At 44.9% G+C, this 16,887-nt stretch overlaps 1 protein-coding gene across 4 annotated transcripts in view; it reads right to left on the reverse strand.

Annotated features, from left to right (window-relative positions):
- Positions 1-16,887, reverse strand: part of RALGAPA2 (Ral GTPase activating protein catalytic subunit alpha 2) — a 322,357-nt gene that overhangs the window by 10,091 nt on the left and 295,379 nt on the right. For all 4 annotated transcript variants that reach the window (XM_059134173.1, XM_059134172.1, XM_059134174.1 and 1 more), the window contains one exon: positions 13,048-13,169. In XM_059134173.1, the coding sequence (XP_058990156.1) occupies positions 13,048-13,169 (122 nt within the window). The remainder of the gene's footprint in view (positions 1-13,047; positions 13,170-16,887) is intronic.

Genomic DNA, 16,887 nt, shown 5'->3' on the forward strand with positions numbered 1-16,887 from the left:
ATCTTGCTATCTCACAGAACATGAATACAAAGATCTTGGTTACATCTTAGCCATGATAGGACTGTTCACTGTACCAGACTGAATTCACATCTCAGAAAGTGGCAAAACAGTATAGACAGTTTATAGCAGCAATATTCCTAACAGCCAAAAAGAAGGAATAGTCAAATGTCCATCAACCGATGAAAGGATTTACATGGATGAATTATATGGTAGGTGAATTATATCTCAATAATGCAGTTTGGAAAAAATGGCAAAAAGGAACAGAAGGTGATCTGGGCAACAGCCCTGTCACTTCCTTTCCCAAAGTGATACAGCAGAAGTGGCTACAAGTTTTGGAAGAAGCAGGTTCTCCCCACCACCCCGTGGATGCCCAGCTAGGCAGGGGGACAGGGTCACCTAGCGGATGCCAGCAGCAACTCTCCTCCTGTGTCACACCACAAACTCTCAACCCACCATCCTGAGAGCAAAGAAAATGGGGCTGTCTCTCAGACCACACACTAATCTTTCCTTCGAGGTTCTCTTGCGTTTATCATAACTTGAGTTTATCCATCCCCTAAACACCCAGGAGTGGCCTCGGGTGGTGAGGTAGGACAACAGTGTAATTCTCCTCAGGACACGTTAGGATTCTGTGTGCAGCTTGGGACAACTTTTTATATTCTCTAATAATCAGCTGCTCAGGAAAACTTAGCAGTGTTGTCTGTGGCGACTTGAGGGAAGACAGGGAGTTCCAGGTATCTGTCTGAGGTGTCTGAGGAAACATCAAAGAAACAATGGGACTGTCTGGTTGTTAAACTGACGAAAGCCACCCTGTTGTCTTCAGACAGGAAGGAAGCAGTTTTATTCCATAATTAAGATGTTTTCTATATGTGAATTCTTTCTGTGGTGTTTCATTTGCCTCCTAAGGTAGGCAACACTTTGGTAACTTTCAATTACATTTCTCAGTTATCTGTGTCGAAGTGGCTGTGTATTTGCCACTGGACACACTGTAGAGGTCAGAAGTCCTATAAAATAGTCCTTTTGGCCTTTTGGGAGGAGCATTTTGCCTTTACCACAAAAGAAGGGCTCCCCCCGCCACAAGCAGGCCCCAAAAAGCACGGGGCCTCTCCAGGAGGGCAAAGAATCTCATTTGGCCAAGCCCCTGAGCCCTGGTCTTGACAGGACCAGCCGCTTGATAATGAAAAAAACCAACACTCCTCAGTTCCCAAACTGCCAAAGAGATGAATCTTGCTCTGTGGAGGGCAGACTGTGGGGGAAAGTGTGCAGTCATGTGATTTCTACATATAGGTAAAGAGCCTTTACTACTCATCGATTGTTCTAGAGACTGTTTTTCTCAGAGCAAAACAATGCCAAGGAATCTTCTCTCTTGTATCCTAGATCTTATGGCTCAACGCAAGTCCTTTTATGTGTCTTCTGTGCACCGGGGATGGTTATCTACCATGATTCTCCATGCTAGCCCACGGGTTCCTGACTACTGGATTCTGGTGTGAGTTTGGCGGAGGCGAGTCTTAAGCAGGTGGGGGACAAATGATCACAGGTCAAAGTGCTGCCCCATCCCCTTTTCATTTTCTTCTTCCCACCACGCAAATCTTCCCCTACAAGAGGTGGGTGTCACGTGCTCCCCTCACCTGTTCCATTCCAGTTAGGGGCTGCATTCTGTGGCACCAGGGGGAGGGATTGTCATCAGGGGCCCCTCTAGTGGCCCCATGGAGAATGTTCGGGGTAACATCTCTTGGATCACAACATTCGTTCATTACTCAACATATATTCTGTGCCTGCTGTGTAGCAGGGGATGGGAATACATGGGGAACAAAATATTATCTGACTAGCTTCGCTCCCGCCCCTCCCCTGGAATATCCTCCCCACAGGAGTCACAGTGATCTTTTTAATCAAGAACCATACCATGTGACCCCACTGCTTAACACCCTCCAGGAGATGCCCAGCTCACTAGAGTAACAGCCAAGGTCTTTCTCTAGGCTTGTGAGGCTGTTCTGACCTTCCTCCTCCTCCTCACCCCCTTGCTGGCTCTACCCTAATCACACTGGGCCCCTCACTGTCCTCAGTTGTGCCAGAAAAGCATCAGCCTTGGGGTCTTTGCATTTGCTATTCTATCTGCCTGGAGTGCTTTCCCCCAAGATTTAAATGGCTTGCTCCCTCACTTCCTTCAAGCCTCTCCTCAAATGTCACCTTCTCAGTGAGGCCCATTTTATTTTTTTCAATGATTTTATTTGAGAGAGAGCGAGAGAGTGCATGGGTGGGGCGGGGTGCAGAGGGAGAGGGAGAAGCAGACTACTTGCTGAGCAGGGAGCCTGATGTGGGGCTCCATCCCAGGACCCTGAGATCATGACCTGAGCCGAAGGCAGACACTTAACTCACGGAGCCAGCCAGGCACTCTCTCATCCCCCATTTTAAATGGCACCCCATAGCTCCTGACAGTAGACCAGCATCTTCACTCATCTAAAAGATAAGCCTCACGAAGGGTGGACTGCTGTTTTGCCCATTTCTATACCTTCTCCATTAGTGCACAGTAAATATTTATGGAACGAATGTCTGAAGTCCCTGACTTATGTGGCGATGCTCTGAGGAATGAAGCTACAGTTCCCATCTACCTAGGCTGTACCAAAGGTACATGTGTGTCCCCAGGACTTGAGGTGGTCTGAGTTTTAATATCTAAATATGGTGTCTGGCAAGTCACCAGCTTTGGGTAACTGGAATAAAGAGCAGAGTCAGCCCAGTGACCCGAAAAGCCCAATTTCTGGCTTCTTCCTTTCTTCTCTGTGGTCACCTCTTCTCTGGGACTCTTGCCCTGATGTTGAGTGGGCCAACATCCCCAGGTCAGGAGAGCCTGGGCTCAGAATGCTGCATGCCCAGATGTTACACAGGGCTCTGCCGTTAACCGGAGTCGGGCTGTTTCTCTAGCTGCTTCTCCAAGCCCTGGGGACAGAGCTAGGGAGCAGGGTTTCCCTAACTACCACGCATGGGCTCTGGGATGCAAATCAGCTTCAGGGTCTGCCTGGACGTATCTCAGCAGCCATGGCAGGAGAACCTGCACTCTGTGGTTTTGCCTGAGATCAGGGCGGGGGGAACAGGACCCTGCCATCTGAGTCCTGGAAGACCTGCAGCAGCTTTCCTCACCTCGGGCAATGCCAAGGTCAGACGACCTTGCTGGAGAGAAGAGAGGCTGGGTGACTATGTAGGACGAGGACGCTGCCACAGGTAATGGCTGAGCACTGGGGGGTATGGTGGAGGGGGACGCCGAAGGGTCCTGGTGTGGGGACATAGGCAATGGGATGTGTCCTCTATGCATCTGGGATTTTATTGTCTCATTTTCCTGAAGTGCCTGAAAAATAGGGTTTTGCCTTTTCTTTCTCTCTTTGCACTCTTTACAGAGATGTCGTAAGGTTTCTTCTGTGCTGAGAAATGAATTTTGGCCATGTCAATGCTGTAAATCTGTATTTTTTTTTTTTTTAAGATTTTATTTATTTATTTGACAGAGAGAGAGCACAAGTAAGCAGAGCAGCAGGCAGAGGGAGAGAGAAAAGCAGGCTCTCTGGTGAACAGGAAGCCTGATGCGGGGCTCGATCCCAGGACCCCGGAACCATGGCCCAAGCCGAAGGCAGCTGCTTAACCAACTGAGCCACGCAGGCACCCCTGTAAATCTGTTTTTTATATTATTTATTTTTAAACAAAATTGACTGGCATGTTTCCCATTTTTTAGGGATTATTTTTTTCCTCCCTGGCCTTTTGAGGGTCTTTGAAGGTTAACTGGAGAAAAGTAACCAGCTTTTCTGTCTATTATGCTATGCAGAGGTTTACTTCCTAGTCATCATTGTATAGCCTTCTGGAAAAGGACAGTATAAAATATTCTTTCTTTTTTCCATCAGCAGACTTAAATGCTGGTAAGAGAGATTCCATTTGGCCTCTGCTTTGGTTTAGTTGTTGCTCAAGCAAAACCATGGAGTTTTCCTCGCACCCACCCTATGGGCTGAGGTTTGCACCTATTCCACCTGTTAGAACTGGGAGAACATGACCATCACAGCTGTGGTTCACAAGGAACATGAACATGGGGTGTTGGAAAACTCCAGGTTCTTCTAAAACAAATCTTGAAGATTATTTGAAATAAGATTTAAATAAGAGTAATTTCCAAAAATTGTCTCTGAGAAAAATTCTTGGTATCTGCTGGCCATCTCTTGGCAACTGCGAAAGTGTCACGGGTACTGTAATTAGCAGTTAGGGAGGGAGGAAGATGCCACTTGCATTTAAAACCCTGTAAGGACTGAGAAATCAGAACTAAACTGAAGATGGCATTTCACAGAAAAAGAAGCATCTTCAAGTTCTTCCAAAGAACAATTTAAATGTGATGTCAATACTTAAGAATGAATCATCTTGGGTCCCTTCTTTTTCTGGGAATCTGTGAACAACCCTAACCTCTGTACCAGCCCCAGGGGCAGGAGGGTCCCTACACGGGCTCTGAAAGGAGTCATTTCTTCCTCTGTGCTCTTTCCACGTTGACTGTCCCTCATATTATTCTTCTTGTCCATGGCCTTCCAGTTCTCGGACATCTCAAGTCTTAGCCAATGTGGGAAAGTTGAAAATTGACTGGCAGGAAGACTTAGTAGTGTATCTAACACATTTCATAAGTTTCCCGTCTCTTCCAGCCTTAGGAGATAGATGGTACAGCTCATCTCAGGGAAATCTCAACCCAAATGACCCAAATCATTGGCTCACTGTATCTTTCTTTCTTTAAACTGTATCTTTTTAATATGTGGTGACAGTTTAGAGGTAACTCATCTGGACATATTCATAAGTAGCCATGTTTTAGTAGTTCAAATACCTGCTTTTCCCCTAACAAGACTGCAAGCTCCAGAAGGATAGGGGACACATCGAAAATGAAGCTTCCAGAGCCTTCATGTTGCCTTAAGGTGCCCAGCACAGTCCCAAGGGTGGGGGAGGGCAGGGCCAATTCAGAGATGGCCCCATGGTCCAGGGAGTGCCATCGTTTCCTATTGGAACAAATGTCTGTCTCCTTTCTTTCTTCCCCCTCCCTGAGTAGACACTGAGGAGAATAAAAGCATTTTAAGAGGGAAAAAGGGATGAAAAGCATGAAGCAAAATCTGGTGCTAAACAGGACAATGAAGAATTCTCTTTAAAACCCACAATACTGCTTATGAAAGTATCCTGCAACACATTTCAGTTATTCAAACTGCATCATGTGGTCTGAGGAGTACTCAGGCCCTTCCCCCCGCCCCTTCTCACACCAGGCTTTGGCCATATTGCTTGCTCATCACCAGTCCACCGTCACTAGGAGACTAGGAAGGGAGGGAGCCTCCAAACACAATCATAGGAGTTCGTGCTGCCTCTGCCTCAGGCCCCACACACATCTGTGACCTGGAGACAAACAACAGTCTGAATCTTTCTATCCACATTTCTATTGTATTCCTCTTGCATATATATATTTTTTTTTTTGAGCATGGTCATAAAATCACCTTGACTTTATTAAATGCGGTTTCCTGGATAACATAACAACTCCAGTGTATATTTTTTTTTTAATTTTTTATAAACATATATTTTTATCCCCAGGGGTACAGGTCTGTGAATCACCAGGTTTATACACACTTCACAGCACTCACCAAAGCACATACCCTCCCCAATGTCCATAATCCCACCCCATTCTCACCTCTTGCATATATTTTAAGAAAGAAGCCATACATGTGTCATTCTCTAAAGAATTTACCGCATTATAGCTAGCACACAAATTTACACAGGCTAAGGAAAACAAAGATAGGAGTGATAAGTTCAATGGCACTAAAATGAGGAACCAAGCATTACAGAGGTGGCTTGACAGTGCTTCTCAGCCCTGATTGCATAGTAAAATGCCCTCAGGAGTCTTTAAAAGGAAGTCCTCATGCCCAGGCCACACCCCAGACCGAGATACACACCTCTCTGGCGGAGGGTCAAGAGGAGATTTGCAGATGGGCTTGGGTAATGGGATTATGGGTGTTTTAAAGAAATCCTATGAATGCTTTATCACATTTTCAAGAAGAATACATTTTTAGTTAAAAAAAAAAATACATCATAGGGGTGCCTGGGTGGTTCAGTCAGTTGATCTGACTCTTGATTTTGGCTCAGGTCTGTGAGATCGGGTCCCACGCTCAGCAGGAAGTCTGCTTGAGATTCTCTCTTTCCTTCTCCTGTCCCTCAGCCCTGCTCTCTCTCTCAAATAAATAGTTCTATCTTAAAAAATATATATATATGTCATATGGAAAGGGGGTCAGAGTTGAGCTGGTGATGTGGACAGAAGATGTGGGCTGGCTCTGTGAGGAACTACTGGGATGGAACGATTGAGTGGGGTCGTTAGCTATTTGGAGGCCACGTGGCAACACTCACTTGGCTACAATCAAGTGTTTTGAGGGTGCTGAGTGGAGGTGGCCCTGAGTTATTAAATAGACAGTGATAAAAGAGCACTTATATTTAGGGAAACTTCTGGATGATCTAAATGGAATTCTGAGCTTTCATCTGGGTCTTTAGCTAACATGAATAGCAAGTCAGCAGCCATGGCTCTGATGAATGGGACTGTCCTCACAGGGTGGGTGCTGCAATGGCATTTCCACAGTCATGGTCCCTGGCCTGTGCTCCCCTTCTAGGAGACAGGCCAATGGACAGGCAGCAGTGTACTCCAGGATGAGAAAGGAAGACTCAGGAGGCACATGTTCTAGGAGGAAGGCAGAAGCAAGACTGGCTGGAAGAGGTAGAGGGTTGCATAGTATGGAGTGAGGGAAAACGTGGGCACGGCAGCCCAGCAAACACTGGCTGAGGGGTCCTGTGGGCCGGGCACCGTGCTCATCTGTTTTTACACATACTAATTTGCTGAATCCTTATGAATACCCTAAAGGAAGGTTTTTATTAAACCCATCTTACAGAATCGTGCTGAGCCACAGAATGACAGCTAACTGGGCTGAGGCCACATGCTGGAACACAGATGACTCCAGCTATCCGGCTGTGGAAACCGGCCTTCTCGGGGAATCCCTCCTCCCTGCAAGGAGCCTCCAAGGCAGCTGGGAAGGCTGGTGCCAGGTAGAAGGTTCTGCTTAACGTTGAGCAAGGAGGACAGAAAGACAGTGGAATCTGAGAGACTGAGGTGGCTGTATGTGAGGAAGACAAGCAAAAGAAGGAAAACCTGGGCTGTATTAAATACCAAGGGAGGAAACTACAAACGCTGGCCATGGAGTATGAAGGATTAAAGCTTTGCTGATGGCTATTGCCTTCTGCTGCTATTCTATGGTTTGGTAGCAGTGTGGGGTGCATGGGCTCTGGGCCCAGGTTGCGGCTGTGTTTCTAGCACCCCCAAAATATCAGAAGCCTCTCTAGGTCTAGGAAACCTTTGGGACTGATATAGCCAGGACATGTGGAAACCTCTGATGCACATTTGTTCATTACATGAAGTCAGAATATATCCTGGGCTTCGGTTCCCTCATCCATTCCCTGTGGTTGGTTAGAAGCAGGAATGAGAGGACCCTGGGAGGCTTTTGCAGCCACAGCTATGAGGCCACCCCACAGACTGGCACAATGACATGGGTGTGCTGGCCAGTGAAGTTATCACTGGTCACCCAAGTGACCAATAACCACAGCAGTGTATACTAACAGCTCTGGTAATCTGAGCTTCTGCTGTTTACGTTCTTAGCACTATCATTTCCCAAACTTCATTCTCATCCTATGAGGACTTTTTGAAAAACAACAAGAGGAAGGTACAGCTTTCCTGAACAAGCTCTGTTGGAAAAAAACTGAATTAGTATCGCTTCTCTCCTCTCAGAGGCGACATGGGTTTTGGACATTGAAAAACTCTTGAAAGTGGCTGATTAGGGACTCTGCAACCAATGTGCCTGACAGCCAATGTTTGGCGAGAGCTTATGAAGTAGGGGATGGTGGTAACCATCTGAGTCTTGGATGACGTCACTGACACCTGACTCCACTTTGGGAAGAAAAGAGAGTATGGAACAAGGGGTGAGGGCCCCACTGCCAACTTGCACATGGCCTTCAGTTGTCCATTCATGGCCTGGTCTTCAGCCTACTCAAAATCAATGTGAAGAGGTTAGGCTTGATATCTCCTGAAGCTTCCTCGAACATTCTATGATCCTTTGCTGGTTTCAGCAAGTTTATGAGGAGGATGAACACGTAAGAAATGCTATCAATCAAAACCTTATGAAGAACACTTTACCATGGAGGGAAGAACAGAGAAAGGAGGGCAGAGAGGGGAGTAGGAGAGACAGAGAGATGGAATGAATCTGTAACATAACCACCCTCAATGAATGGGGGAAATCTGTCATCTTTTGGGGGGTTATAGTTAGAGGCTACCTTGTACAGTGTCTGGGGAATCAACCTGATGGCTAACTGCCAGCAAACTGGCCACAGTGGGATCTGTGGGCAGAAGGGCAAGCCTACAATGTGCTGGCACAGGTGAGCACTGCACATGGTTCAGGGCTCCGGCAAGTAGAAGCTTTATTCCTCTTGCCAGAGGCTGGTGGGTTATAAAAGGAGCTTGTGTAGCATCAACTTGCCCGATTCACTTTGGGACCAGTACACCTGCAGTCTTAGAAGGGTCACCAGAATGATCCAGTGACACCAGTCTTCTGATAGTCTCTATGAACTTAATTTGATTTTGCTGTAGGAGAAAATTACAGGAGTCTTGTTTATCAGGCAGGTGAGCATAATAATCCTTTCCAAGAGGGTACCATTCATGTCGTGAGTGTGACTGATGAAAGCTTACAGTACAAGAGTCGCGCTGGCAGCAGCATCCTAAGACTGACTCAGACTAATCTGGGTTAAGCTCCAAATATGACCTACATTAAAAGTGGCAGAATCTAGTGGAGCCCTAGTGAGGAATTTCCTCCCACTTGTTCTAAATCCTGGAACCTTTACAATATGGCCTATCATGAAGGAGGAAGTATTTCTGACCATATCATGGAGAAATCAAACATGTTTATGTAGGGCTCACAAATAAACAAAGATTTGTGCTCCCTCTGCTGGCTCCCCATAGCAATATTAAAGTAGAAAGGAACCCAAACCAGTGTTGGCATGTTCGGCAAACAGTTGATTTGCGTATACTGGGAACAACTTGTTTAATTTGGTTTGGGACAATCTTTGGAAAAAATTAATCTTTATGAGAGTCTGAACAAGGCACTTGGAAATTATTAAAATTAGTTATTAAATTCGACATACCTGTAGTCCTCCACTACCAAATTGCTAGCTGTGACTGTAATCGTGATGTGAGGATTCATTTATCAACAGACACAAGTGGATTCCTCCAAGGTTTTAAGGTCTAGACACAACCTTTAAAGCAGTTCTGGGGAGGGGGGGGAGGCAATCTCAGGTTCTAGCTCAAGTTTTTTTTGTTTTTCCTCTTGTTTATAAGACCAGCTTCCACAAAGTAAAGATTTATACTATTTATATCCTTTCTGATAATGTCAAACATTAGACTTGATTTTCCAAATCATTAGCATGCAGAAGAATGACCTCATGGTGAACAGATGCACTTGGCTGTGAGCTGCAGTGATTACATCAGTCCCGCCCAGCAGTCAAGGGCGCCCATTCCAGTTAACCCTTTGAAGGCCTCTCTGCCGGCCCCCCTTCCTTGGAAACGTGCATGAAAACACAAGCTGAGACTCTCACCCCAAAGTGTGTGCGTGTGTGTGTTAAACACATGCATATACATGCATAAACATATACATGTATGCAAACACACAGACACACATACACACGTATGTGTTAATTGTGGCCAATATTTTCACACTGGCTACCTTATAGAAATTGTTGGCCTAAAGGGAAGGAATCACAAGGAACACAAATTACAGGGCTAAGAGAAAGCAGCTCAAATGCCTATCATACACTGAGTATTATTACCAGTACAGATAGTGGACAGAAGAGGTATGAGGTAGGTGGTGTTTTAAAATAACATTTTCTGACTGGGAAAATATATATATTTTAAAATCTCCTTTTAAAAAGCTCAGTACCCACCCATGAGCCTAATTATTGAAGATCTGACATCTTCATGGGTGGCTGACAGTGAATCATGAAGAGAAGCATGTATACTTGGCCAGTGTGGCCCTCTATAGCTTCCTTGGGTGACAAGTAACAGCACTGGGGCAGGGGGAGTCTGAGGAGAAGGCATTTTCCCACAGCAGCATCTTTGGGCATGAGCCCTTCCCACTGAGCATACTTCTTACTTATGCATAGGACTCCATGGCTGATATTATAAGCCTTCCCTCTAGGAAAGGGGGCTGCTTGCTGCTACAAATATAGTATGGAAAGAATACAGGGTTCAGGTTATTCTCCCTCTGCATTAACGACAAAGCCCCTTGCAGGGAGGATACAAAGGAAACCTGGGAGTCCCTAATTCCTCAGATTGTGCATATGCATGTGAGCAGGAGCCCAAGGCCCCGCTTTGATGGCACTGCTGGCCGAGATGGTCTGATTGGGTCCTAAGTGCACTGTGGGGGCTTAAGCCGCTCAGGGTCAATTTTTCCAGTTGGCTTGCTGCTTGGAAGAGCAGAGTCTACCTCTGTTTCTTCGTTTCAGCTAGCTGGCTCATCTGGGTTTGACTGTACTTGTCCCAAGAAAATAGGGCTAACACTGAATAAATGAAAAATATTTTCATCTGTAAAAGTGGTACCAGGCCCGGATAGGGATTCCTCAAAAGCAAAACTGGCAGGGAAAGGAGGAGAGGATGTGCTTCTGAAAACATGCCTATTTATGGTCTGGAAATGCTCCACCCTCACTGCATGGCCCCCAAATTTCAGTGCACATCAAGTTCTTTCCAAGTTCCTTCCTAATCTTTGTTGTAGGCATATATATGCAAAGTGATGACAGAGAACGTTATGTTCAGACTTAAAATCACGTTCATGGATTGGCATGATATGTGTACCCAAAATTTTATCACTCAACACTGAATGCCCTAAACCCTGAACATTGTGAAATGCCACCCGGATGCTAATAATTTGGAAAGAGGAAGCCCAGCATTTGTCTTGATATCTCATCTTTGGTTTCACGTTCCCTTTGTACCGCTTCCAGGGCCCACTCATGAGCTGTCAGACCCTTATCTGCTAAGTGACTTTGGCAAATGTGATGCTCTTAAAGAAGTCTGTCAGCCATTGCCTCCAAATAGCAAGTCTTAGAAAACCCAAATCACTTCTTGAGACTCACTTAACGTGTTACCTACACACTGGCTCATTTGAATTGATTTAAGTCATTGTGACTTTTAAGAAAAGATCAAATTAATTTATATAGATGCTAAAGTATGCATAGGAAACAAAGTTCATCAATATTTGTTTCAGGAACATCTTAACCTGGAGCCTTAAGAATGTAGCAGCTAAGGAATGCCAATATCTAGTTATTATTTAATTTCTTCTAATTTTAAGAAACAAAGCTTTCTCAAGAGTTAAAACAAAACAAAACAAAACCAAAAAACCCAACAGCAACAACACAGAAAAATTAAGCCCTAGTACCTCATGAGGAGGAGAAAGAGCTGACTAAGATCTTTAAAAAAAATTAGCTTTGCCATGGATCCTTCATGTTCTTTCACCTACACACTAGAAATGATTTTAAACCTCCAGCCAGAGTGGTGTGAAATCTTCATTTCCCTTGAAACCGATTTTTTTTTTTTTTTTTTTTTTTTGGTTTAGATAGAATGTTGGCAGAGTGTATAAAAGAATTCAATTCACAGCTGTTCTACTTTTTTTTTTTAATGTAAGAAACATTAATCAAAGCTTTAAGTTATAAGCTTTCTCATGTTGTTTAGTATTCCAGTTCAACAAAGATCAATAGAGGCCATCCCTGTGTTTCTTGACGCCTCACCAGGAAGCAGAGGCGTGATTATGTAAATCGCAGGGCTCCCGCACCTCGGCCAGCTTGCTTATCTCTCAGGCCTTCTGCCTGCTGCTCCTGGCTCCCTGTGCAAGAGCAAGCCTCTCCCTCTTATCTCCCAACAAAGCTCGGGAACAGCAAGGATTGAAGCCAGCGATGTTAAACAATGATGCATAGCTGATTTTATTTGTAAGTGATTTATTTCACTGAATTTAATTTTTTTCACTTTGTGTGTAAGATATTTGTTAACAAGTCAGAATCGGAGAAGTAAGGCGGTGTTCAGAGACAACTGACACAGGTTAGAAATCTATTAAGCATGCTAACAGTTGTGTCTACACCGATGGAAGAAGAGGGAAGCCCCTCATTGAGAATTTCAACATGCATTGACTAAATATCCCATTTACTCTCTGAAAGGCAATTAATCTGTAATTACATGCAGAAATTCACAAGTAATTCTATTCTTTGGGAAAAAAAAAACCCACAGTAATCATATAATCAGTTTAAGTGGTAGTATCCATTCTTTTTTTCAAACTAGAAATATAAGAAGAGTAAAACCTAAAAACAAAGACATGTATGGAAATTTCTGAAATTTTCCATTGGCGTAATAAATGAAAATGATTGAAAGCCAGTTGCTAAACAGGTTCCACGCCAGGTGCTGCTCTGGTCGGCAGCTTGTCCATGTGACACAGACCACTCCAGAGAGAAAAGCGTGCACGCCGCTCTGCTGTAATGATGGACCAGGGGACACTGTCCTTCCATTTCTCTTGCATTAATCCCTGACCCGAGTATCTCGGCAGCATAATCCCCATTTAGCATTAGTAGCAACGGCTTCGACTGTGAGGAACACTTTTTTGATAAGTAAGCACTGATTTGGGCATCGCTTTTAAACAACATATTCCCAGCTCAGCAAGAAACCCACACTCCTGAATGAACTGGAGCACATTACTGAGAAAAAGTTCATTAACCTTGCTAGATTCGGGGGTTAACAGGATAGCTGAAGAAAAGCACTGAGTGAACAGCTCGGATACAAAACAAATTAAAATGAATGTCATCATTCCTTTTGATATTCATTAGTTGATTCAGAGGGAGAATGCTCTTCTTAAATTTGCAAGCATTTATCTGTGAAAAACAGGTGTACATCTGCTGCTCGAGTGCGTCCTAAGCGCGGGAGGGCAGAATAATGCAGACACTCACCCGTTCCGCCGAGGGAGGGGTTGGGTGAGGGAGAAAAGACTTGGGCGGCAAAATCCTCAAACGTCATGACTTCTCGGTGGTTCTGAATTATTGCTTCGAGGTACAGAGCTCGTTCTTCGTAGCTGCAGTCACCGGTCAAGGAAGCAAGTGCACATGTGGAATGACATGCATAACAATGACAGCTCACTTTGGTTGGAATACAGTTACGCAACTTTGACGTGGGTGAGTGGGGAGAGGGAGAAAAGTACCTTGCAAGTCCATTACCATCCTGCCAGGGAATTAAATATGACTCAGAATTAACAGTAAGATTCTGATATTGAGATCTAACTCCCTCTTAGACTATGGTTACACCCAACAGCAACATTCCTGAAAAATATGTACATCAATGGTTATAGAAACACAGCAAAATGTCGTTAAGCTTGAGTCAAACAAACAAAAACAGAGACACCCGTTTGTGGGACAGTGTCGGACCATCCCTTTCCGGGTCAGTGGATATACAACGTTCTTCTCAGTCTCCTAGAGAATGAGTTAACGCTTAAAGCAGGAATTGGTGACACACTTGGAAAAAAAAAAAAAAAAAAGGTGAGAGGATGTGCTTCCCTGGGGAAGAGGGAGGCAGGAGGCGGGGAAGGTATGCTCAGAAAGGGTACCAGTGCCTCCAGCCAGGATGGGCTAGAGCATGAGAAAATAGGAGCTAATAAGTGAGAGATTCTAGCAGAGAAGGCACAATGCAATTTAAAAAAGAAAAGACTATTGCCTTTTAATTAAAACTGCAGTCTGGAACACACACATTCAAATGTGTAATCAAAAACCAGTCACCAATAAAACTTACAAGCGTAACACGCTGAAGCAACTTTCCAGCTGTCTTAATAGGACCCCTGCGTGTGGCAGCCTTTCACAGGGCAGAAAGCAAATCTTCCCCTTTTGTGTATGGCTTCTGTTTCCTCAGAAGGTGAATCACGCACTTCCAATAACAGGATAACGTCAGAACAATTCGACAGCGGATGGAGGCCCCACACGTATGACTTTATGAATTAACACTTGGGGAAGTCGGCATGACGTCTCATTTTCCCCTTCCCAGTTATCAATGCAAAAATTAAAAGATGTGTTTGAGTCATTTTGAAAATCATGCTAATTCTCCAGGAACACAGGGAACATGGATCACCATCAATCAGTTCATTATTTGCTGCTTGGGAAGAGCCAAAGTAATTTCTAGCATTTCTTGCTGGATTTTAAAACTATCTTTCCAAAATGGCCTCTTCACAAATCAAAGTTGGTGAAAATGATGCTTTTCTAATCAGCTTTCAGTAGGAAGTATGTGATTTAAGATAGGAAAATATTTTTCTATTTTCTTTTTGTCCAAGGATGCACACAGATTTCCCAATGCAGGCCCTTCCTTTTCCTCCTCCTTTAATTATAGTCAGAGAAAGAGTTTTTACAGGGTGAGACCAGAGGCATCCTGGGGCCTTGCCCGCCAAAGTGGTAGCCGGGGAGCCGCATGTGGCTATCTAAATTTAAATTTAAATTAATTAAAATGAAAAACAAAAACAAAAACAAAAACAAAAACCAGCAATTCCCTTCCAGGGTCCCACTAGCTGTACTTCAAGCACTCAGCAGCCACACACACACATGAGTTGGGGTTACTGGGTTGGATGGCACGGACAGAGGACGTGCCTTTCGTCGTGGAAAGAGCTACTAGGCAGCTCGCTTCCAGAATTTCTCTTTAGGGTCACTCTGCGCAACTTGAGAAAAGCAAAATGCATTTGAGGATATCAAAAGCGACCCCTCTGACGGCTTCCCAGTGCGTTATATAGAAGGTCACCACAGCTGAAGGCCTGGGTGGTGGGAGCCTGAAGTGGCTTCTTAAATGCACGTTGAACTCCGGGTGACACCCTGACGAATGAACAGGCTGCCGCACTTTCACAGTGAGAGGCGTCCTCTCAGGCCCAATTCTAGAGGGACCCACTAATGCCATTCACGTCTCATTATGAACACGCTTATTCTGCACAGCACTTGGCTGTCGCGCGGCTCGACCCTCTGAGCACGGCCCCAGCGAGCCGCGGGTCCAGGGAACAGCAGGACGTTAGGCCTGAGTGGCCGTCTGGCGAACAGGCTCTCTGACACTAAGCTGGCACGTGCTGGCCCAGCAGGGGCCGAGCGAGGCGTGACAAATTACTCAAAGAGCTGAGCTAAACTTATGGCTGACAACCACCTGAGCCTTAGGACAGCCGTGGCCCGCTGTCAATGCGCAATTCATGGCTCCCCCTTTCAGGCCGCAGTCTGCTTGAGGGCCCGGGTTAGAGCCGGCGCAGCCCTCTAAAGACCGGTCATGCTCTGCCTAGAATGGTCCTGCTGTTTCCTGAAAGGCCCCACTGCGTCCAACACGTCCACATACAGTGCTCGGGACAATGGCGAACAAAATAGAAGTGCGGATGCATTTTGCTAAATATGCTTTGGAAGCCGTGTATCTGGAAGAGTGGCTGCTATGTTAATCGAGCTCACAGGCAATCCTACAAAGAGATGCCATGTATAATACCCTGTAGACTGACCTCAGACAGCAGCCCGTCATCCTCATCCAGGATGACACTAGCCAATTTGGAAGCTTGTCCTTGTCAGGCTGGAGAAATCCAGGTGCCTAAGAGCAAGTCCTGCGCTAGAGTTAGTGGGGTGATAATCAAGTTTTGAGATTCTCTGGCTCAATGAATATTTATGGTCTGACTCCTAAAACAGGGCACTATGGAAGACAGCACAAAAAGATGCTTCCAGAACCAGATACTAGAGGAGGAAGTGTTTACCTCATAGAAGATTCCCGATCTCACATTCATGCCCCCAACTGTGACATGTAGCACACACTTCCCCACCCCCAGGCTGGTCCTATGCTGTCACGGGGGCGTTAACAGTGCTAAACTGGGTGTTGTCATTTAGACAAACATCCATTAGGGACTGCAGGGAGACCAGGAGATCACCAAATGCATTTTCACTCGTGGCCCACGCCAGGGCATGTAAACACCATGACAAAAAGAAAACAAACACCACCCCAATCCTGGCAGTGTTTAGAAACAGAGAAGGAGCTCAGGGTGCCAAAAAATCATTTCTTTTAGTAGCTTTTAAAAATCGTAGCTCTGGGATTTAACGGAACGTATTAGAACTACTAGCAAGGGCAGTTAGGAGCAGTATTACCTGACATTTTCTTCCCTAACATCTTTAGGGCTTCAGGGCTGGTTGCTTTGTATATATATTATGGGGGAAAAAAAAGGGGGCATTTATAACTTAGACATCAAAATGCTTCTAAGGTTCTTCTCAGGCATAAGACATGTTAAGATGTGAACCAAACGCTGTAATAATGCCAGGAGTGGATGGTCAGTGCCTCTGGCTGAAGGCAGGTGGCTAAACAGGCACCTGGTCACACATTCAATACCTGTTTTCATACTGGCTTTTGCCCTGCTGTTCTCTTAAAAAGGCCACTAACAGATGTAAAACTTAAATGCTGTCCTGAATTACTATCTCATTCAAAACCACACATAGTAAAGTACACTGTTAAAGAGAAAATTTTCCCTTTGATTACTCAATTCAGAGAGCATTCAAATTACTATCTAGAAACCCCTCTTGGTTTCTAAGTATTTTAAGCTTCTTCAGTGACCCACTGTGGCTATGTTGTCATCTAAGAATTTTATCATTTACCAATGCTTCTCTACTTGAATGAAGAAGCTATATATCTTTGCTGCTTACACTTTAACCAAAACATCCAAGAGAACTTTCTGAGACCCTCAAGACACACTCAAGCTGGGTTGCAAAAGCTCAAGAATCCAAACCCAACTCCCCCAAATTTTATTTTGATGA

This window comes from Mustela lutreola, chromosome 9, assembly GCF_030435805.1.
Source record: "Mustela lutreola isolate mMusLut2 chromosome 9, mMusLut2.pri, whole genome shotgun sequence".
NCBI classification, from domain to species: Eukaryota; Metazoa; Chordata; class Mammalia; order Carnivora; family Mustelidae; genus Mustela; species Mustela lutreola.